Source organism: Lepidochelys olivacea, assembly GCF_965140295.1.
Source record: "Lepidochelys olivacea isolate rLepOli2 genome assembly, chromosome: 14".
Lineage (NCBI taxonomy): Eukaryota > Metazoa > Chordata > Testudines > Cheloniidae > Lepidochelys > Lepidochelys olivacea.
Genome location: NC_140424.1, coordinates 23,428,424 through 23,451,353, shown reverse-complemented (window position 1 = coordinate 23,451,353; position 22,930 = coordinate 23,428,424). Strand labels below are relative to the sequence as shown.

Sequence of the window (22,930 nt, the reverse complement as noted above, 5' to 3'; positions counted from 1 at the left end):
GATCTGCTCTGAATGACCCTAGATGGAACATGGGAGACAGACTATCACTATTTTTATTTTTGAGGATCTGGGAGTGCTCAGATAACAGGGTGATGGGGGCCACATAAGTAGCTGGGTAGAATAGCAGACATGTTAAATACCTGAACCACAGAGGGGACAGCCACCCCAACCAGCCCCCAAAGCATCTTTGTGGAAAATCCAGGCAAGAAGCAGAACCGTGACATGTATATCAACCTTTCATCTTCCTGGGATATGACACTTTGGCATCAGAGACAGGCAATAGCCCCTCTGTTGAGTTGCAACTCCCCTCCCACTCTTTCTTCTGGTGGCATATGGTCCCAGCGTAAAAATCGCTGGTCTGTTTATAGCAATTAATTCTTGGGACTAGCCAGCTTTGTAAACAGGATAAAGTGCCAAAGAGATGTCTGTGTGATGAATAATATGAATCGGGCGCCTACTTGCTTTCTGGAGGCAGCTTTTGGAGAGCTTCGTTTGCAGGAATTCAGCCATTTCTTTGTCTTCTTCTCTTTCCCTGCGACAGGAGGAAATTGGTTCTTGCTTAATAAATGGGCCAGTGAACCACTCAGGGTACACAGCAAAATAACCCCACGGCAGCCAGTCTCAGACCCCAGCTCAACTGACATGGGCTTGAGGGGTTTGCACTTCTGGGCTGGAAGTGGCAGTGTAGCCATTCCCTCTCGGACTGGAGCCTGGCTCTGAGCCCCTCCCCTAGCTGTGTTTCAGAGCCCAGAGTCCAGCCTGCATGGGAATGTCTACACTGCTGTTTTTAGTGCAAGTCCAAGTCAATTGACCCTGGCTCTGAGATTCACTGCCGTGGGTATGTTTTTTCCCATGTAGACGTACCCGCAGATGCTCGTTTTGAGTAGGGTGACCATATTTCTCAAAGGGAAAACGGGACACCACGTGGGGCTAGTCCGCCCCCAACCCTCCGCCCCTGCGCAGGGCTGGCCCAAGCCGCTTTCCCGAGCCCCTGCCTCCCCTCCCCTGCACAGGACTGGCCTGAGCCACTAGCCTGAGCTCTGCCTCCTCTCCCTGCCCCCCCGCCGCATGAGGCTGGGGTCGCTGATTGCCCAAGCCCTGCCTGTCCCCTGCCCGAGCCCTGACTCCCCGCCTGCGCAGGGCTGACATCACCACTCGCCCCCCGACTCCACATCCCATTTTTTTGACAAAAGTGGGCATTTGTCCCATTTGTTCTTGCCAACTGATCAAGTGGACAAGAGCAAACAGTACAAATACCCATTTTTGCCAAAGAAGTCGGGATGGGACAGGACAGGGCTTAAAATATAGTCACCCCAGTTTTGAGCCAGAGAGGCATTGTCTGATTGGAGCACAGGACTGGGAGCCAGGAGATCCTGAGTTTTGATCTCATCTCACCATCTAATTTCCTTTGCAATCACAGGCAAGTCTCTTCACTTCTCTGTGGAGTGAGTGTATGGGAGAAGGGGGCAGATTTCAACTTGTCCCAGTGGTACCAGCCAGTCTGCTACTGTCTGCGACATTGAGTGGGGACTGGCACCTTTGAAAATCCCAGCTTTTGTGACAGCTGCCATCTTGGCCAATGCACTGGGGATTGAACCGGGGACCTCCAGAGCGAAAAGCAGGAGCTGCTACATAGCTTGAGCTAAAGCCTGTGTTGATCAGCTCAGAGGGGCACCTGTGACTCACACGACCAGTGGATTACACTTTGAAGATGGCGACTGACCTCCAAGTGCTAAGAGCTATTGTTTCCCCAGTGTATCATAAAACCCTTTCCTGTTGACCCAGCATGGATCTGAGTGGTAAGCCATCTAGCCTCTGTTCTCTCCAGGTGACCCCCCCTTCTCGTGTGAGATACTGGTGTCAACACATTAGAATTAGCCACGTTACTTTCACATCTTCAGTTGGTTTCCTTTCTGCACACACAGTGTGTTCAATAGTGCAGGGCTCTCTGCCTGTCTGGCATTTCGGGGTGGGGCCTGGCCCTGCAGAACTGGATGTCAGCTGGACCGCCTGATCAGACAGCTTTAGGACTTGCCTCTCCATGCAGGGATGGGGGTTAGTGACTGCCCCCCAAGCCCCGGCAAACAGATCCAGCGGGGTGGAGGCGCCAGCCCGAGGAGGCATGCACCGTAGGTGGCAGAATTAAGGAGACATCTCAGTTTGCCCAACAGGTGGCAGAGCACGGCTCAGCAGCGTGCAAGCGAGGGGCTGCAATGTGCTGTCCAGATGGCATGATGAACAGGAATGCCCCAGGCCCCCAGCACAACACCCATGGGCGACTACGTGCGACGGCAGAGCTCAGGTGACTGGTGTCTGCAAGCAGAGACGTGTTCCAAAAACCGTATTACATTCCGCTTGAATCCTCAGCGAAGGCTTGCAGGGGTGCCGTGCTTGCTGGGGAGAACACAGAGCCCTGGGGAAAGCCAGAGTCACATGCTGCCTCAGCTTTGAATAGGCCTGAATGGTTTTGTTCTGCAGCAGCTGACTGGGCCTGATTGCCCTTGCTTCCTGCCTGCTGCGGCATGACTGAGGGCTCTGCAGCAACTTACGAACCCTTCATGCAGACAGACCTGGCTTAGAGTTACCCCACCCTTTGCATTTCAGGACATCTTTTTGCACAGACTTGGCATGTCATAGAATCATAGAAGCTATGGGTTGGAAGAGACCTCAGGAGGTCATCTAGTCCAACCCCCTGCTCAACTCCCATAGCTAGCAGCTGCCCCTTTGCTTAAAGCCACGTCCTGCTCAGGCTGTTTGCCAGAAGCTGGGAATGGGCGACAGGGGCTGGATCACTGGATGATTACCTGTTCTGTTCATTCCCTCTGCGGCACCTGGCGCTGGCCACTGTTGGAAGACAGGACTCCGAGCGAGATGGGCCTTTGGTCTGACCCAGTATGGCCGCTCTTATGTTCCTTCTATCACCACCAGTGCATGTTGCCTTTCCCCTGCTTCTGCCCCATTCTACACCTCTAGGCCGGCTTATGGCATAAGCACTGCAGACCGTATACCTGTGGTCCCAGTTCCTAGTCATGTGATTACATCGGAATCTCAGCTTTCATTTTAATAAGGAGTCTGAAGAAAAGCTCAAAAATGTGACCCGAGTGTAATCGATGCTGCATGGTCTGCCTGAGTCTGCAGACAGCCTGAAACAATAGCTCTGAGAGGTGTGAACTGCCCCATACCAGCTCAATGGGGTATTGACTCCAGGACCCACCGCTTTGGGGATCCCCTGCCAAAACCTTGCCAACAGAAGACTCAGCACGCGGCAAGAGGAGAAGAGTGCAGTGGGGCTGGCCCACCCAAACAGATACACCTGGCGGCTGGAGTGAGTCCAGGGGAGCCACTTTACTGCCCCCCTGCCACTCTGGGGAAGGATAAGGGTATGCCACTGTCCCTGCCTCTCTGGAAGGTGTCCCCTTGACACAGCCACTCCATGTGGGGGATGGAGCCACAGTGTGCAGAGGCGGGGCTGCGAAGGTAGTGCCCTGGGGGGCAGTGTTATGATGTGTCTAGTGTCCCGGGCTGCCTTAATCCGACCCTGCACAGCTCCCTAGCCGCTGAGCTGTTCTGTAAATTTCCTGCCCCCAGTGCAGACGCTGGGAGTCTGACATGCTGGAGCTCTGCCAACCCCTGCAAGTTTCAAACACACTTGAGTTGGCTCATCCAGGTACCTCAGTCTTTCAAATTCAACGTCATCCACCAGGAAATCCCGGGTTTCCACCAGCTTGTGTATCTGCTGCACCAGTTCCTCCTCCCTCTGCTTCTCCTCGTTGGACTTTTCTTTCTCTGCAGCATGGAGAACACAAACCACTGTTTGTTCTAATGCACCGAAACATAGAAACCTGTGATCCTAACTGTGCTGCAGGCAGGGCTGGCTTCTTACGTCTGCCCTGCAGGCGGACATGTGACTGCAACACATGATGTCGACCTGTCCAAGCTGGCTTTGGTCTAGCTAGCTTGATGAACAATAGCAGCGCAGCATTTGTTCAGCCTGGGCTGCCTCCCACACTGAACAAGTCCCACTGACTTTCCGTGAAAATCCACAGATTCAAAGATACTAAGGCCAGAATGATCCATTATAATTAGTCTGGTCTCCGTCCTGCGTAACACAGGCCATCGAATCTCTCTCAGTGATCCCAGATTTTCAGTGGTGCTAGGGTGCTATGGTGCTATGCCCCATCTCCCATTAGAATCAACAGGGACTAGGTATGTCCATCTCCGAGGCAGTTTTGAAAGTTTTAGCTAAAATCCTCACTGAAATCCCAAGGGGTGGCCTAACCCTCAGCACCCTGGATAACCTCCTGTGTCTCTTTCCACTGTGCACAAAATCTGGGCAACCTTCAAGTCCCATGTACATAAAACTCTGGTAAATACACAGAAATGTGGAGATGATTTAAGCAGCATTAAAGATAAATTACTGAAAGACTGAGATTGGCTGTGTATGCAGCTGTGTTTTTTAAAACCACTCCAGAGTTCAGGCAACCACTTCCAAACTCAATCCAGCACCACGTGGCTTTCCATCAGCAGTCCTCCTCCAGCTAAGTAAATACACTGTGCAATCCACGATGTGGAACAAACCTGTAGGCTGGATCTCAGCAGCGCCTAAACTGGGTATTGACTTGCAGTTTAAAGCCTTCTATATATTGACCCGAGACACTGCTGCTAGGGTCTGAATGGGAGGAATTGTCATAATTATTCCACAGTGTTAGCAGCCTCCGTAGGCCACAGAAGTTTCTCCTACTTCTCGAGTGAAATTTACCCATCAGCACAGGCCTCTCTTACATCCTACTTCAGTTCAAAGGGTAAACCACAAATGTGTGTCCTGGAGGAAACATATGTGGGGTTTCCAGATTAGCATGTCTCTACAGAAAAAGGGTTGTCCAGTGAGTAGGGCACTAGCCTGTTGTTGGGAGGTCTCCAGTCAACTCTCTGCTCCGCCACAGACTTCTTGTGTGGCCTTGGGCAAGTCATTTAGTCTCTGAGCCTTAGTTCCCCATCTGTACAGTGGAGTTAATAGCACTGCCCTACTTCACAGGGATGTTGTGCATATAAATAATTCAAGTTCGTAAGATGCTCAGATACTCCAGTAATGGGGGCCATATTAGTACCGTAGATAGATGTCCAAACATGTTAGTTAATCTGGGTTAATTGACAGTCAATTAACTTGAGTTAAAAGCTCTAGTGAGGCATATTCACTTTTAAAAATATGCTTCTCGTTTGTAGTTTGAACTTTGCTGGCTTCAGATTCCATCTCGACCTTGATATGCCTTTGTATGTCAAAGATATCCTGGCCATGTGAGCTTTCTAGCCTAGAGAGGTTTGGCTAAGCCCTGGGCAAGCACCCATATGTTTGGGGTTCTTATCTGAACCTAACCTCTGCTGGATCTGTCTTTTGAAGCGCTACTGCGAGTCTTACAAGTTCAGTGTTTCTCATGAGATTTGCAGCATGTCCTGAGTTGACGCGCTGGATCCAAATTTTGCAAATGGCTCCGGTCTTTATAATGGGCAGACCTGCTATCTCCCTGTCCCAGTCGGAACATCCCTCAGTTATAGGATCAGGTTCAAAATCTGAATCGGGACCTACATTTTGTGGATTGAGCCCATCTCTAACCTGAATCAATCTGCACGTTCCTGGTTTATAGGCATACCTGAAGCAGCAGTGATATGGCACAAGAAAGACTCAGGCTTCAAGTCATCCTAGATCTCGAGATGCCCTCCAGGTAGAGAACAAACAGAGTCTTGTAAATGAGCTAAGAAGCTGTTCTGAATGTATAGACCCTTCCTGCTTCAGGGATTCAAACAGCACAGCACTGCGCTCTCTAATGCTTCATTGCATCTCCTGGGACCTGTCAGATCTGCAGAGTGAGACTTGTGGCTGGAACAAACTTAAGCCCAGACCCTACTGTTTATGGCCCCAATACAGGGAAACACTTCAGCATGTATTAGGCTCATTCCCATCCAGGAAAGCGTATGATTAAGTGGTTTCCTTAATTGGGACCTGAATTAGGAACGCCTGACAGGAGCCATTTCCTTAATGACACTGACGTGACCAGCTCTGCGATGAAGTTATTTTTACTCATTATTATTTAAGCGCTGACAGTGAGCTGCTGCTGTTTGTAGCCTAGAAGACCTGGCTGCTGTCCAAAGAGGATTCGGTCGAAAGAGATGGGCAACACACACAACACATTGGGAGATGCAGGGGAAGGTCCTGCCTTTGGACCTTTTTCCCGTTTACTTCAATGGGCTTTGGAGACACCCTTTAGAGAGTGGGGTGTGGCTTTGTCTTGCTTTGTTTCTCCCCCAATGCTCTCTTTCCCTCTGTGGAAGGATAGTGCATCTGCCAGAAGTCAACATTTGAAGGAAAGATTTGAAAGGGGGAAATCTGGGCACCCGGGGGTTGGATAAGGAGTTCCAGACGGCACGGCAGAAAGCTTGAAGACCAGAGTGAGAGAAGAGGTGAAGGAAGAGGTGGAGTGCAACTCGGCAGAGTGATGGGGGCAGGGAGAGGACACCATTTTAAGGTGCTGCATGATATAGGGAGGAAAGGGCAGAATTTCCTTTCCGAGGATGTTTTGATTTTCTGTTTGGCTGGTTTTTCTCTCTCCAAAGGGTACCTGAATGTTGGGTATGTCCATATCGGGGATCTCTCCACACTGTCTGGACTGGATCCTCACACACGTTAAGGCTCCGGTACTGCACTCTGCCAGTGTAAACAGGCCTTGGTGTAAAGGAATATGAGGCCCTCTCCTTTCAGTGGACGTACTTACTCCAGTTACCCAGTGAGAGGCTTTCTGAAATTGTCAAGCTATGACTATGAATCCATTAGCCGTAACCCTTATTTACAAAGAGACTAACTACATTCCCAGTACATACCTGCCACAATGTGGGCTCTGGTGGTTCCGTTATCTCCGCCTCTCTGAACTCAGGCTGGACAAGAGCTTTTAGGTGCTGAAATGCACAGCCCTCCCCAGGACAGAAGGGTGTGTGACACTCCCCGCATGTGCCAAGCTGCTCACTGTCTCTAGCCCCCTGTGATTTCTGGCAGGCTTCCTCCACCAGAGCCTGCAGCATTTCCTATGAACTCAAGGCCAGCCTGCCATCTGCCCCATCTCCTCGCTGTCAAAAGGCTGGTGTTAAATTTCTGCTATGTTTTGTGGTAACACACGAAGAAGAGGAGAGTTTTCCCCAGCAACACCGACATCTGATGACTCTAGATGCTTGGTCCTGCCTTTAAAGGCCTCACTCCCCTCCCACCACCAACAGAAAACTTCCAAAGGGGCCCTCTACCAAGGGATTCCAAGAATCCTCCTCCTTCTGCTCCTGGGGTGCCATTTGGAGTGGTTGGGGTTAACTAGAAACCCTGCACAATGTGAGAGCGTAGCTGGGCCTGTAACAGACTTGTGTCCTCTGTGGATTGGGCACAGAAGAGCATCCTGTAACATACACTCACCAATGGCTTACAAAAAGACTTGGGTAACAATTTTTATTTCCTTATTTCTTTTCCTTTTCTTGTTTCTTGATGCTTCCTTGTTTGGACCAGGACAAGCAGTGGAAGAGACAAACAGCCACAGAAAGAGATGATCTAGTGACAATTCCAGCCTAGCCAGGAAAAGAAAGTCCCAGCAATATTGCAAGAAGAGCTGCTTTTGTGAAAGAGCCCCAGGCCAACTTTGCAGACTCGAGAGGTTCAGAGTTGGATCCAAATGTCTGGTTGCTCATCTGACTTGATTGCCTGAACTTTTGGAGTCCTGCCTGTTACCTTGTGTGAACATATCCAGGAATAAAGGGCCTGATCAAAAGCACTCCCATCAACTTCAAGGGCTTTGGGATCAAGCCACAGAAGCTTTCCAAAGTATCTGGGTCTTACCTGGGAGTGCGATGAGTTTCTGGAGCTCCTTTTTCAGCCGACTGATTTCTTTGCAAAGCTGAATGTCATCCATCCTGCAGAGACACAAACAAAACCACTTAGGGCTGGTCTACACTACACAGGCCAACGTAAGGCAGCTTATGTCGACCTAATTATGTCCAGTGCAATGATGCAGGAACACTTTTACTAGTGGGGGTGCTGAAAGCCAGCCCTCTTACCCCTGTCCTACCCTGTCCCCCCCAGTCTGGGGCCAGAAGCAGGGCTGTGTCTATGGGAGGAGGGAGGGGCCTGGATAGGGCAAGGGGGCCGAGGCTGGGGGTGAGTGTGGGGCCAACAGCCAGGACCGCATGTGCGGGGCTGGGAGCGGAGCCCTGGGCGCGGGGCTGGGACCCTGTGTGTGCGGCTGGGAGCAGAGCCCCATGTGCAGGGCAGAAGCCAGGACCCTGCATGTGGGGCCAGAAGCAGAGCTTTGGGTTCAGGGCCAGCAGCTGGGACCCCGTGTGTGGGTCTGGGAGCAGAGCCTGGGGCACGGGGTACAGCAGCTGGGATCCTATGTGCAGGGCCTGGAGCAAAGCCCCGGGCATGGGACGGGACCCTGCATGTGTTGGGCCAGTAGCAGAACCCCAGGCAAAGGGCCTGGACGCCGCATGTGGGGCTGGGAGCAGAGCCGGGGTGGCAGCTGAGACCCTACGTTGGGGGCCAGAAGCAGAGCCCCAGGCATGGGGCTGGGAGCCCGCATGCAGGGCCAGGAGTGGAGCCCTGCATAAAATCTGGGGGTGCTGGAGCTCCCCCCCCAAACCCCTAGTTCCCACGCCTGTTTGTCAGTGTCTAAACTATAGCCTTCCTCCTGCCGATGTAAGTGCCCTACAACACCAACACAATAACTCCACCTCCACGGAGGCATAAGGCTTATGTTGGTGTAGTTAGGGCAACCCAGTGTCTGTGAAGACACTAAGTCCCTTCTATCAGCTGTTGGCTGTCTTGTCAATTTCACAGCAGGCACCCTGAAATTAACAAGAAAACTGGGCAGCTAGAGCCCTGCTTCCCCCCCCCGCCCCACCCTTGGAGAGCTGGGCAGCTGGACCCCGCTCCCGGCTGGGAGGAGAATGGACTCCGCTCCCGGCTGGGAGGAGAATGGACCCCACTCCTGACTGGGAGGAGAATGGACCCCGCTTCCAGCTGGGAGCCAGAGCGAGAAGCCCTGATGGCTTCAGACCCTGCTCCCCGTCAATTTGACAAGGCTGCCCAGCTCCCGGAAGGGAGAAGGCAGGGGTGTGTGGGAGAAGCTGGGGCAGTTGGACCCTGCTGCCCGGGGATGAGACGCCCCAGGCAGCTTCCCCTGCTCCCCACACTGCTCCTTTTAAGTAGGTGGAAGAACTGCTGGTGAGGAAATATGCAGGAAATGGCCCACCTTGGTTATCATACACATTGTGAAGAGAGTGGTCACTTTGGATGGGCTATTACCAGCAGGAGAGTGAGTTTGTGTGTGGGGGGGGTGGAGGGTGAGAAAACCTGGATTTGTGCTGGAAATGGCCCAACTTGATGATCACTTTAGATAAGCTATTACCAGCAGGACAGTGGGGTGGGAGGAGGTATTGTTTCATGGTCTCTGTGTGTATATAATGTCTTCCGCAGTTTCCGCGGTATGCATCCGATGAAGTGAGCTGTAGCTCACGAAAGCTCATGCTCAAATAAATTGGTTAGTCTCTAAGGTGCCACAAGGACTCCTTTTCTTTTTGCGAATACAGACTAACACGGCTGCTACTCTGAAACCTGCTGGTGGGGATGCGCACTACCGACCCAAGAAGGGTTGTGTGGACATGCACCGCCACAATAATTACTGCAGTGATTGTAAGTTGACCTATTATAGCTTTTGTGAGTGTTAAATGGTTTGCACCATTGGTCATGTCAAAGCAATCATTGCATCATTCTAATGGGACCTAACAATGGAGCTTTATTAAAGCCTGGCTTATTCTCTCTGTCCTGACAGTTGTGGACAGCTTCCGAAACATCGTGTCAAAGGGGTTCCTTTTTCTTTGTACTTATTTAAAAATTTTAAAGCGTTCAAAATAGAAAGTAAGACAGTAGAATCCTTGCGGAATTAAAAAATGTAACAGAATTCATATTTTAAAAAACAGGACATTTGTAGGTTTCTAATAAGAAGCCTGCAGGTTTAAGCAAGAAAAAAGAAAAATCATCCAGTCTGCACACAATATAATGTCACAACCTAATCCTGTCTGCAGAATTCCATTTCAATGCCCTACTAAAACGACCAGCACACCGTTAATCAGCAAGCGTGATGGTGATAAGATAGCCAAGAATCAGGCACAAACCAATGGAATGATATCAAGATTCCAATCCAAATGTACCTGAAGCGCCAAGTTGGGATCCAGATTCAAAGTGCCCCAGTGCTTGGGGGTGCCTGACACTAGCGCTTAGCTTGGGAATTGTTTCTAGTTAAAAGGAATAGTCTTTAGTTAATGATAGTTCCCGAAGATGAAGTTTCTCAGCAGCTTGAGCCCCAAATTGTGAGCATTTCAGCTGGAGCATCATTAGCTGCTGGCTTCTCACCTGGGTTTGCTATCTGGAAAGGAGCAGTGTAGAAATGAGCATTCATTTATCTAAATGAAAAGGGAGCTTGTTAGCCCATGCATTTGCTACAATCCAATTGTACGATCACCGAAGAAAACAAAAGAAATAACAATTGTTTGACAAAACCCTGGAGAGATGTTGGTATCTTCATTTAAGGGCCCAATTCAGCAAATCCTTATTCACTTAACTTCAGTAGGGCTACTCACATGAGTAAAGTCTACCCATGAATGAGTGCTCCTTCTGAGGGATTGAATAGATGGGGGTTTCCCTAAACCCCTTGCTATGTACCTGGTAGACCTTGTGCACCTTCAAAACTGGATCAAACTTAGATCCCTCATCCCAGATACAATGCCAGTTCTCCCCATGCCATCCGTAACACCAACAGCCTGAGGTTTTTGCTGATTACTTTTCACTGAAACAGCACTGGGATATTTCATGCTGTCCAGCCCGAGGGCCAAATGATTGAATCAATTGCTTATAGTTTCAATGATTTTTCTCACACACAGATGCATAGATTATGCAGCCAGAAGGAACCATTGTGATCATCTAGTCTGACCTCCTGTATCACACAGGCCAGAGAACTTCCCTGAATTAATTCCAGTTTCAACTAGAGCAGATCTTTTAGAAAAACAACCCATCTTGTTTTTAAAATGTCCCCTGATGGAGAATTCGCCACACCCCCTGGTAAGTTGTTCCAGTGGTTAGTTATGGTCACCGGTAAACATGTGCTCTTTATTTCTAGTCTAAATTTGTCTAGTTTCAACTTCCAGACATTGGCTCTTGTGTGGGGTGGGGCTTTCTACACAGGTTTTGGTTTTTCTCAGTTCCTTGGCAAACACCCAAATTTTCATTGTGAAGCTGAAAATTTATGGATCAAACACAAGAAAGAACAAGAAATTAAAACAAGCATTTATATTGAAACTGATACTGAATGATTGTTTGTTTTGCACAATCAAAATCCGTCAGGTGTTTCACCTTTTGGAGGCAAAATATCAGAGTCTTATTTCCAGAACAACCTTCACTGGATGAAAAGGAAAGTGGGTTAATTTTAGTTTCAGTCCTGATGGGTGAAAGGTATTTACTTCTCCTGTTTCTAACAGAGACACTCACACAAAAGGTGAAGGAGAGATAGGATAGAAAATGTGGTGGAAATACAGCTTTTGTTGATGTCTTTGGAACACTGGACAGCAGGTCGGTTACAAATGGATGCTTTGGCTAGCAGGTCAACCGCAGCACCTGTTGCTTAGACCCTGGTTCCCCTTCAGGCCAGGGATGTCATCCCATTGGGTTTTTTTCTCCTTAGGGCAGGATTGTAGTAATCTCATCTTGCTGTGCTGATGCAATGCAGCTGATTTCAGGATTGGATGGAAAGTCGAGAGAATGAGAGACAGGATAGGAGGAAGGAAAGAGCATGAAAAGCAGCCCAAAAGGAAGGGAACAGAACTCTGCAGTGCTGGCAATTAGGTATCCCCACTGATGGGCTGAGGACAGGATGTCATGATGATGTGATGATTTTCGGAATTTATGAATGAAAAACAAAGTTCTTTGAACAAGAGCAAGGCTTAATGACTTCCCTGTCAGAGGAAGAAAGCCTTTCAGTCTGGTCTGTTCCTTCTATTCTGGGGTCAGAGAAAATGAGACAAGATGAGCGGAGATGCCAGCTGGGACAGGAGATGGGAGATAAAAATGTGGGTTTTTTCAAAGTCTCTTTTTAAGAAAACCAGAAAGGGAAAACGTGGACAGCATAGTTCAGCCCCTCAGTATTTTGTCCATCATGCCAATTTTGGTCCATTAACTTCTGGTTCCATGTCTTCTGCTTTTACCAAGCATGATTTCAACAGTTCTTGAACGATATCAGCAGGTCCTTTTTGTTTGCACTAATCCAGCTTCTCTGTCTGTCTCTTGCACTTGCTCATAATATCCATTTATTAAAAACAGCCTGACCATATTTTCCATGGTTGATTTCCAAATCAAAAAGTTTTAGATTATTGGGACATCTTATGAACTTGCACATATTTATTACATTGAAGCTTACAATTGGGGTGAATTTTAAAGTCCAATAATCAGAACAGCGCTCTTCCAGTGCCCCCAGCTTCTGCTTTCTCAAGACTACATCTCTTCATTGCCTGATCCACAGCCCACAGAAATCAATGGGAGTCTTTTTGTTGATTTCAATTGGCCTTTGTATCAGGCCCTATCTGTCCCAATGGTATTTCTAAGGCAAAATTTCTTTCTTGGCATCTAAGCTCCCTGGCATCTAAGTCCATGAGTTGGAGGCTTTCACCGTGCATTTATTTGTATGGATTTTTCAAATCTACAAATATAGATCTATAGTGGAAAATGTGAATCCTTCTTACAGTGCTTCCAAATTACAGGGCAGTGACTCTTCTGATCGGCATGTAACTCGTGATTCGGGATCGGCACGCAGGCCTGAGAGTCAGGTGTCTTGGCTTTGTTTCCTAGGTCTGTGACTGGCCGTTTGTTACCTTGGCCCAATCACTTAGCTTCTCTGTACCTCAATTTCCATACCTGAGGCGTCAAAACCGAGCAGCATCTAATTTCCTCCATGTTTTGCATGTAAAGTGCTGTCCCAAACAGTACACTGTGTTTTTCATTTTTATGATAACAAATTAAGGAATAACAAGTTACAGTTCATTTGGAGCCCAGCTCCCCTGGGAATTTCCTTGGCCAAGCAGCAGTGATGCTGACTGCTTATAGATTTAGCTGGGTTTCCATGCCAATGTGAAGATGTGCTTCCAAAGACATTTTCCTTTAATTAAGAGCTAGTTGAGGGACTTTGACGATTAGAGGGTTACTTCTAATTCCACACTGAACTCTTGCTGAATGACAGTGGAATTCCCCAGGGTTGGTTAGTTCCATATTCACAGACCTTCAGGCCTGATTTCCCATCAGAGCAACTGTCAGGTTTTTTCTTGCATAGCTCCATCTGCCATATTATCAGTTCTTTCTCTGAGGCCAGACTGGGTTCAGCATCAGAGAAGGTGATTGCAGGGGAATGGGAGAGCTGTGGAAGAGGGAGGGGTGGCATTCTGGTGTGACAGGTGTCACAACACACATGCACACCAGGGACTGGATTGTGCGTCTTGTTCCTGGAGTGCCTCAAGGAGTAGGTCCCTTCCCCCACAAGCCACTGCATAACTTGGTTCTTGTGCTCTTGATGTATGTGGCCTGAGTAGTCCTGAGCTGATAAAGGGACTAGAAAGCCCACTATAGGCAGGGAGGGGTTGCTCAAACCCTGAGCAGAGAACAAGTCCGTCGGCAGAAGGAATGCAGTCCTGGGCGACCCCAGGACCAGATATGGTTCTACTCTAACAGAAGCCATCACTGTATATTCCCCCAGGGCTCCCAGCCTCGCCAGCCAGGCAGTTGCTCGTAGCCACAATCTATCACAATCTATCACTATGGCCAGATGGCCAGTTTGATTAGCAGAAGAGCTGACTCAGACATTCACCTGGGGCTGAGGAGGTGAATGGAGCCTAGCTGCCTACGCATTGGGGTTGGGAGTTTTCGGCTGTTTGGAGTATTTTTAAAAATTGTATCCATGTCCCCGCACTACATCCTCGCTTCATGCAGGACAGGAAATGAACATGTCCAGGTATAATGATGATGCTTCTCTCGGGGTACTCAGAACTGTGTGCCACTGTCTTCCAGCTCTCGGCCTCAGCAAGGGAGAGCTTTGCTGCACACAGCAGTTATTAAGTACATAGTACACACACCAGCCTATTAGGTTAGCTGAGAACTCACTCTCCACTTTATACATTTTATAATAAAACAAGAATCAGTCTATTAGCAAAGGAGAGAGATGTAAGGGATAATAGGTACAGGTGAAAGAGATATGGTTCCAAGTAAGACAAAACAAAACAAGCTTTCTAGTGACTAAAACCATTTCAGCAAGTTACAATCTCTGTCTAAGCAGGTTTCTCACTTATAGTCAGTTTACAACTACTTTTGCCTCCCTGTCCAAGAGGATCCACTTTTCACGAACTCAAAGGGGGCTGCTCCCCTTTGTACCGTAGGTGGTGGATGACCCAAATGTCTCTTTGCTCCCCCTTAATATTACCCCAAAGTTCACTGTTTCTGTTTCAAGAGCCTGGAAGGCTTCCTGGGGGTGCAGATTCCATCCCCTGTTGAGGCTGTTAAACATTCATCTCCCCCACTTGCTAGCTTGATGGCTTTGTTTACCCAATATGTCCTCTGCGATCAAGCTGCTCAGATAGGTAAACAGACATGCCTTTGTCTAGGCCAGGCTGTGCTTTATACACTGCCGGCCAAACACATTTTAAGAACATCTATAACTCTTTGTACACACCCCGTACATATGTCATGCAAGTGTGTTACCAGTGGGCATAGGATATTTTACACAACACCTTTGACGTACGGATTCTGAGAGCAGTGAGTTGGGGCACTGAATGTGTCAGGCCTGATGTGAGGTATGGTCTGGTGTGTCCTCTGCCAGTTGGTACTGAGGGGCTCCTGGGGACACAATGAACTACGTGGTATTGCAGACCTGGCCAGCGTTTGGAATAATTGCTAGTAACAGTATGGTGTGGCTGCTGTTCTGCTGCCATTGTTTCTACCGTGCTGTTGGTATGCATGGCATCTCACTGACACGTGAAGAGTCGATATGAGCCCAAACTAAAACTCACGATCTGAAGACACACAGCCTTTGGGCAACCTTTAGAGGTCAGACTAGATGATCACAATGGTCCCTTCTGGCCTAGCAATCTATGAATCCAGGTCTAAAGTTTGTGTCTCATGCCTGTCTGTAACAAAGCAGTCCTTGCAAGGTTCATGCCCCAAGAAGCATACAATTTAAGGGCCTTATCCTCAGAAGTGCTAAGCACCTGCAATTCTTGTTCATTTAACAAGTCCACCATCACCTCAGATACAACTTGTCACCAGGGCCCACCTCTGCCTCAGAGACACCTGAGGCCTGGGCCCACCTCTACCTCAAAGTCTCCTTGCACTGGGGCCCACCTCAGAGACCATCATGATCAGGGCCCACCTCTTCTGCAGCTACACCCAGGTCAGGGCCAGGGCCCACCTCATAAACACCTGAGCTGAGGACCCAACTTGACACAGAGGAACCTGAACCTGAGACTCGCTCCTTCCTCCACGGCTTTGCTCAAATTGGGCAGATGATGTGTGTTAGAAAACATGTGAACTAAAATATTTTAATTAGCAGGCTGTTAACCACCACCCAACACCTAGGATAGTTAATCCAGTCCAGACAGCTGTCTTTGGATGCACTACAAAGTTGAGTGATGTTAAACAATGCTAATAAAAGGGTGTGAGCTGACATGTTTACTAACACAGCTCATTTTCCCAGTCTAGACAAAACCTGAACATTGTAAATTTTGCAAAGCCCTACTGATGCCGTAGAATCCTATCATGGTTCAAGCACACATGTGCTCAAGCCCATTCAATGTTTTGCAAGTCCCTCAGAAAAGCCTTCAATCTGTGAGAATGCTGTTGACATTTCTAGGTATCCAGGCCCAGTGCTCTGAGTGACAAGCAGCTGTCTAGATTCCGCTACTTATTAGCTTGTGCTGCCTTCAGCTGATATGTCTTTAGTTCACTTTAAAGTGTGGGTTGCTAAGCATCCATTCTGCAGTTCAAACAATCCTGTGATTCACCATCCTTTCACCCCTTTGGGAATGAGTCATGTTTGGACAGAGCTGCCTAAAGCTGCAGCATTGTCAGCTGAGCGGAGAACATCAAAATGTTAATTAGGAAAGGGAAAATAAATAAATAGAAAGGAGAAGAGCATTAGTGGTGCTGTTGGAGTGACCGGGACCTGCATGGCTCTGCTGTACGAGCAAAATATACCAGCTGCAAGACATATATATATTTCCTCTGGACTCTGTCATCTTCTGCTGCGTCCAGCAGCTCGTTGACTTCTTTGGATGGCAACAAGCTCAAAGAAAATAATGAGTGTGTGTGTGGGGGGGGGAAGTTTAGCTTGTTTTAAAGAGTATTCTCCAGCTGCTGTGTTAGCCATTGACTAGCTGCAGAGGTGCTAATTTCAGAATTGTGCATAGGTTGAGCAGGAAGCCAGCTCTCTATCATCTCTCCATCCCATCCCACTCATTTGCGTACTAGCAAAGCACAGAGTTCGGGTTACATGAAAACAGTTTGCATTGCCATGACCACTTAATGATGACAGGTGCCTTCAAAATACTATCAATAGACAGATCAAAATGCACAAAAAATAATTGCTGCTAGACTAGGGAAAAACGAAGAAGCAAACCACCGGGTGGGGGTGGGAAGGAGGACATTGTGCAGAGCTACCTTAACATAGGAACTACCATCAGATCTGGGCCCAGCAGCCTGTCTCCATCAGAAACCGGTACCAGATGCTTCAGAGGCAGGTGCAAGGTAGTAGGCAGACACGTGATAACCTGCTTCTAGGGAAAATTTATTCCCCATTAGAGAGGAGCTTGTGCCCTCAATCTGGTATCTTTATACCCCTTCTAAAATTCTTGTTTTTATTATTCCTTACTACCATAACCCAGGATGTTCACACTACAGTATTCATATAAATTTGGTGTTTGAATCCTGATAAGGCCGGGTCTGCACTAGGAAATTAGGTTGGTATAACTGCATCACTCAGGGGTGTGAAAAATCCAAGCGACGCAGTTAAACCAACCCCAACCCCCGGTACAGACAGCACTAGGTCAACAGGAGAATTCCCCCATCAACCTAGCTTCTGCCTCTCGGGGAGGTGGAGTAGCTACGCCAATGGGAGAAGCCCTCTGGTTGGCATAAGTAGCATCTTCACTGAAGTGCTACAGTGGCACCACTGCAGCATTTTAAGTGTAGACAAGCCCTACATAAGCTCATAACCTTATTTCTCTCCCCCTGGCCCTCCTTTCCTATGTTTCCCCAAGCCTCATTGTTTGCGTTCCACTTCTTGTCACATAGTAACTTTTATTTAGGTTGCAAGCTGTGGTGCCAGCTGGCAAAAGGGTTCACTGTTCTTTACGAGCAACTCTTGGCTCAGACCCGACAAACTCACTACACCCAATACACCATTTGCATGGTATTTATCCATGATGGGTAGCATGTGAGGGCTCTGCTAAATGCTATATTTTCATTGCAAAACAGTATGAAAAGCTGAAATTTCAAAAGTTTCCTTGGTACAGAAATTCTGAAGTATTTTGCTTCAGAAATGTCGAAATGTGTCGTTCTGACATTTTCACATAAACATAACATTTTGGCATTGCAGGAATCAAGGTTTTTCATTTGGGTTTGTTGAAACGACCCAAAATGTTTCATTTTCGGTCATGTCAACATTAAACTCCATCTTCGTATGGTGATGCATCATGGGAGTCACATAAGTCTGGAGCCTTATGGGAGTTGTCAGGACCCTGACAACTCCAGTTTCCCCTGTGGGCCAGCCCCCAGTCAGACTACAAATCCCATAATGCACCCAGAGTCATGTGATATAATGATTCACCACACAACACTGTCAGAATGAAATCAGCACATAGCCTTATGGGAGTTGTAGCCCTATAGGGAGCCTGGCCCATAGGAGAGAATGGGGGCCAGAACTACAACTCCCATAAGGCAATGCACCATGAACAGTAAAATGATATTTAAAGTTTTGTTAAACTTGATTAGAAACGAAATATTTTGGGTCAGGTCAAAAAGTGAAATATTCTGATTTGGGTCAAACCAACGCATGAAAATGAAAAATTTCATTTGGATTTCATAATTTTTCAGCAAAATCAAAATTTTTCTGTGGAATATTTTGACTTTGCAGAAGTTGCGTTCGCCACCAGAAAATCATTCTATCAGAAAAGTCCCACCAGCTCAAGTTACACACGCATTGTAGTACGGTCCTGCTCAATGTCCCATATTCTATGTCTGAGCCAGGAATAGAGCTCAGCTTTTCTGGGTCCCAGTCCAGTGCCTTAAACAGCCTTTGACTTCTTGCAATCCTCTGACTCATTCACTGACCATCCTGTGCCATGAATGAATAAGGACTCCTGTAGAATAAATAGCACACAGTCATGTAATAAAAGACTGCAGGCAGGATTAAAAAGAACCTTAAGTGACTCGAGAGCCAAAGTTCCACTGACTTGCCATGAGAGTTTTGCTTTTCAGTAATTTATGCACTTTTGAAAATCCAACCTTATATCATAATGCACAAGAACAAATAAGTCAAATGAACAGATTGCACAGGCAACCTTAATTCTGGCATTCCCTAATTTTGGAGTGTTTGAGGTTACAATCTTAACATGCTTTAATGTAGTGTTTTGTTTGTAATTTCCTATGTTTTTAAAAAAAAGAAAACTGAAAAAAACCCAAAACCCAGAGGGTGGCATTTTCAAAAGCACTAGAGGATTTAGGTATCTGTCCTCCACTGAAAGCCAATGGGAGCTGGACACTTAATTTCCTTAGGTGCTTTTGAATATCCCATCCTGAAATTCCATTTTGTGGAATCGTGCCAATCCCCCTGCATAGGCCATCAGCGTGGCTAAAACCCCAAGCCTTTAGATCCACAGCAAAGCCCTCTATCAGTTGAGATAAAGGATTTATTTGTGCAGCAATAGGTTGTTTCCTCCATGTGGACCAGTCACTAGAGGGAGACATGACACATGCTTTGCCAGTGGCTTACACAACTAATTGCTAGACAGCAGAGCAGTGTTGGGACTCAGGAGCCCTGGGTCTTTACTGTCCTATTCTTGCCTCTGGAGGGCAGTGTCCAGTGGTTACCCACAGCAAGCCAGTCACATGGATTTGGCACATTGGTTCTGATAGGCAGTGTGGCTGGGTGGATGAGATTTGCCTTCTGAGTGCGCCCAGATGAATGAATTAAAGCTGGGAAGTTAATGCACATAAATTCAAGTGCACGAACTCCCTCCGCCGCCCATGTGACAGTAAAGTAGCCTTAGTTTGCTGTAGCTTAAGTATCAGAAGATGAAGCCACAGCAAAGTAAGGCCATTTTATTTCTGAGGGAGAGCTTCCACATGGAGGGTTTAATGTGCTTTAATTTTTGCAGATTAACTGCACATCTTTAGGTAACCTACATAGTAAAATTCCAGGATTGTCACACTGAAGCCTATTGTTTATGAAGAGTCAGTGTGAAGTGTTGGAAACAGCTACAAGCATGGCTGAGAGCTCTAAATATCACCAGGTTGAACCATCGCTGGGTTTCACTGTCTGTTACCAGCCAATTTTTAAGTTCCCAGCCATTTTGCCTTTACGAATTACGGTGAAGTGGCCAGCTACAGTAAGTCATGTATCTATGACATGCCAAGACTCCTGGACCATTGTGATATCATAGGTGAGTCAACCAATCACAACCCTTATCTTACACCTAATTTGCACACAGCAATTTCATTGGTTGTAAGAGAGAGACTGCACAGATGGTGGATTACTTGGCCCAACTGCCACCTGCATACATCAACAATCTCCCACCACAACCTGCCCGAGACACAAATCCACACAACTACCACACAGCAACACAACCAGTAGACAATAACCACAAACACAAGTAGCCCCTCACCACAGCACACATTCCTCATTCGCCACCTGCACAAATCAAGACAACTCTCCCAGCAACACACAACCCACGCACAAATCAACACAACCACCCACACAACACAACCAGCAGACACAGTAACCCCAGACATTACTTGGTAGCCATTCTAGTCCTCTAAGTCAGAGTGAAGCAATGGAAACAGCTGCAAGCCGGTTGAGAGCTCTTTTTGTTCATAATAGCACCACATTCAGGCCTCACGGGGATTCATGTTCTCTTACCGACCAATTTTTTAAGTTCTTCACCATTTTTGGCTGCATGACTTTATGAATTACACCCATGTGCCAGCACAGACTTTCATTTGAACTTTCCCGAGCATCCCTGCATAGAAATGCCCGTAAGATCTAAGGTCAATGCCCAGCTCTGTCAGAAGTGACCTTGTCGAACCTCTCAGTTACCTTATTTGTAGATGGGATGAATGATACCTTCAGGGCTGGGATGGGCACACATTTATCAATACCAGCCAGCTGAGGAGCTGCGATTTGAAATCACGGTTCCCTACTGAATCCCAGTACAGTGGTGGCTGCTGCTGCAGTGGTACATGCTCCCATCCAGGGCTCTCGTGCTATGCCTACCATGTGTGAGTCTCCATGGGGGCTCAGATTCCTGTCTTTGATCTTCCACAAAACTTATAGGAAACCCTAAAGGGTATCCGCACAAACCATGGCAGATGTGGCTACTTGATGCATCAATGGAAAATTAAAAACTCTCCAGTGTGCAACTGTGGTCACCCAGAACAGACCATGGAACATATAACGACTCAATACCCAATTCACAAATAGGAAGGATCATTTCACTCCACTACTCCTGACGCAATTATCTGGCTTACCCACCTAAATGTAAAATTATAGCTCTTGCTCTAGATATCTATCAGCCAGAAGAAGAAGAAGAAGAAGAAGAAGAAGTGGGGCAGGCTGTGGGGCTGGAGCATGCTCAGTGCAGTCTTTTTAATTTTTAGAATCATGTATTTACAGTGGGAGGGAATTATAGACATTTATCGTCCCCCATAAATGAATCCTTCCAGCCCTTTAAACATTTTCCTTGCTCTTTTCTCGGTTCTCTTTCATTAGTTTATATATGTTTAGTGATGAGGACCCAGATCCTCAAATGAATGGGCAAGACACTGAAATATCTTTGAGGATCTGTCTGTTGCTGAAGACAATTTCCCAGGGGCAGTCTCAGCAGAGCTAAACAGATTGGCGCTATTTCCTCCTTCCTCCATGATTCTGTGTCTAGCATACGTGGCCCAATTTCATACTGGCTTTTTTATGATCTTTATGTAAGGGGACTGTTGCCCCCTTACTAACATTCAGTGGGGGTGTTTTAGTTGGCTAGCTCCCAGTACTAAAAGGGGAAGGGTCTATGGGAAATCAGGACTCTGAGACTGACATCCCCCTCAGGGAATGGATGGCCAGGATCCCCTGGGGGACTAACATGAAGGGGAAAGGAGTCCAGGAGAGCTGGCTGTATTTCAAGGAATCCCTATTGAGGTTACAGGGACAAACCATCCCGATGAGTCGAAAGAATAGTAAATATGGCAGGCGACCAGCTTGGCTTAATGGTGAAATCCTAGCGGATCTTAAACATAAAAAAGAAGCTTACAAGAAGTGGAAGGTTGGACATATGATCAGGGAAGAGTATAAAAATATTGCTCGGGCATGTAGGAATGATATCAGGAGGGCCAAATCGCACCTGGAGCTGCAGCTAGCAAGAGATGTCAAGAGTAACAAGAAGGGTTTCTTCAGGTATGTTGGCAACAAGAAGAAAGCCAAGGAAAGTGTGGGCCCCTTACTGAATGAGGGAGGCAACCTAGTGACAGAGGATGTGGAAAAAGCTAATGTACTCAATGCTTTTTTTGCCTCTGTCTTCACTAACAAGGTCAGCTCCCAGACTGCTGCGCTGGGCATCACACAATGGGGAAGAGATGACCAGCCCTCTGTGGAGATAGAGGTGGTTAGGGACTATTTAGAAAAGCTGGACGTGCACAAGTCCATGGGGCTGGACGAGTTGCATCCGAGAGTGCTGAAGGAATTGGCGGCTGTGATTGCAGAGCCATTGGCCATTATCTTTGAAAACTCGTGGCGAACGGGGGAAGTCCCGGATGACTGGAAAAAGGCTAATGTAGTGCCAATCTTTAAAAAAGGGAAGAAGGAGGATCCTGGGAACTACAGGCCAGTCAGCCTCACCTCAGTCCCTGGAAAAATCATGGAGCAGGTCCTCAAAGAATCAATCCTGAAGCACTTGCATGAGAGGAAAGTGATCAGGAACAGCCAGCATGGATTCACCAAGGGAAGGTCATGCCTGACTAATCTAATCGCCTTTTATGATGAGATTACTGGTTCTGTGGATGAAGGGAAAGCAGTGGATGTATTGTTTCTTGACTTTAGCAAAGCTTTTGACACGGTCTCCCACAGTATTCTTGTCAGCAAGTTAAGGAAGTATGGGCTGGATGAATGCACTATAAGGTGGGTAGAAAGCTGGCTAGATTGTCAGGCTCAACGGGTAGTGATCAATGGCTCCATGTCTAGTTGGCAGCCGGTGTCAAGTGGAGTGCCCTAGGGGTCGGTCCTGGGGCCGGTTTTGTTCAATATCTTCATAAATGATCTGGAGGATGGTGTAGATTGCACTCTCAGCAAATTTGCGGATGATACTAAACTGGGAGGAGTGGTAGATACGCTGGAGGGGAGGGATAGGATACAGAAGGACCTAGACAAATTGGAGGATTGGGCCAAAAGAAATCTGATGAGGTTCAATAAGGATAAGTGCAGGGTCCTGCACTTAGGGCGGAAGAATCCAATGCACTGCTACAGACTAGGGGCCGAATGGCTAGGCAGCAGTTCTGCGGAAAAGGACCTAGGGGTGACAGTGGATGAGAAGCTGGATATGAGTCAGCAGTGTGCCC

General features: G+C 47.5%; 1 protein-coding gene across 2 annotated transcripts in view; it reads right to left on the bottom strand.

The window, feature by feature from the left end:
- LOC311530185 (bMERB domain-containing protein 1-like) overlaps nucleotides 1–22,930 on the bottom strand; it is a 57,025-nt gene that overhangs the window by 5,610 nt on the left and 28,485 nt on the right. For both annotated transcript variants that reach the window (XM_084646661.1, XM_084646660.1), the window contains exons 3-5: nucleotides 7,868–7,941; nucleotides 3,672–3,786; nucleotides 459–532 (exon numbers count right to left, since the gene is read on the bottom strand). In XM_084646661.1, coding sequence (XP_084502787.1) covers nucleotides 459–532; nucleotides 3,672–3,786; nucleotides 7,868–7,941 — 263 coding nt within the window. The remainder of the gene's footprint in view (nucleotides 1–458; nucleotides 533–3,671; nucleotides 3,787–7,867; nucleotides 7,942–22,930) is intronic.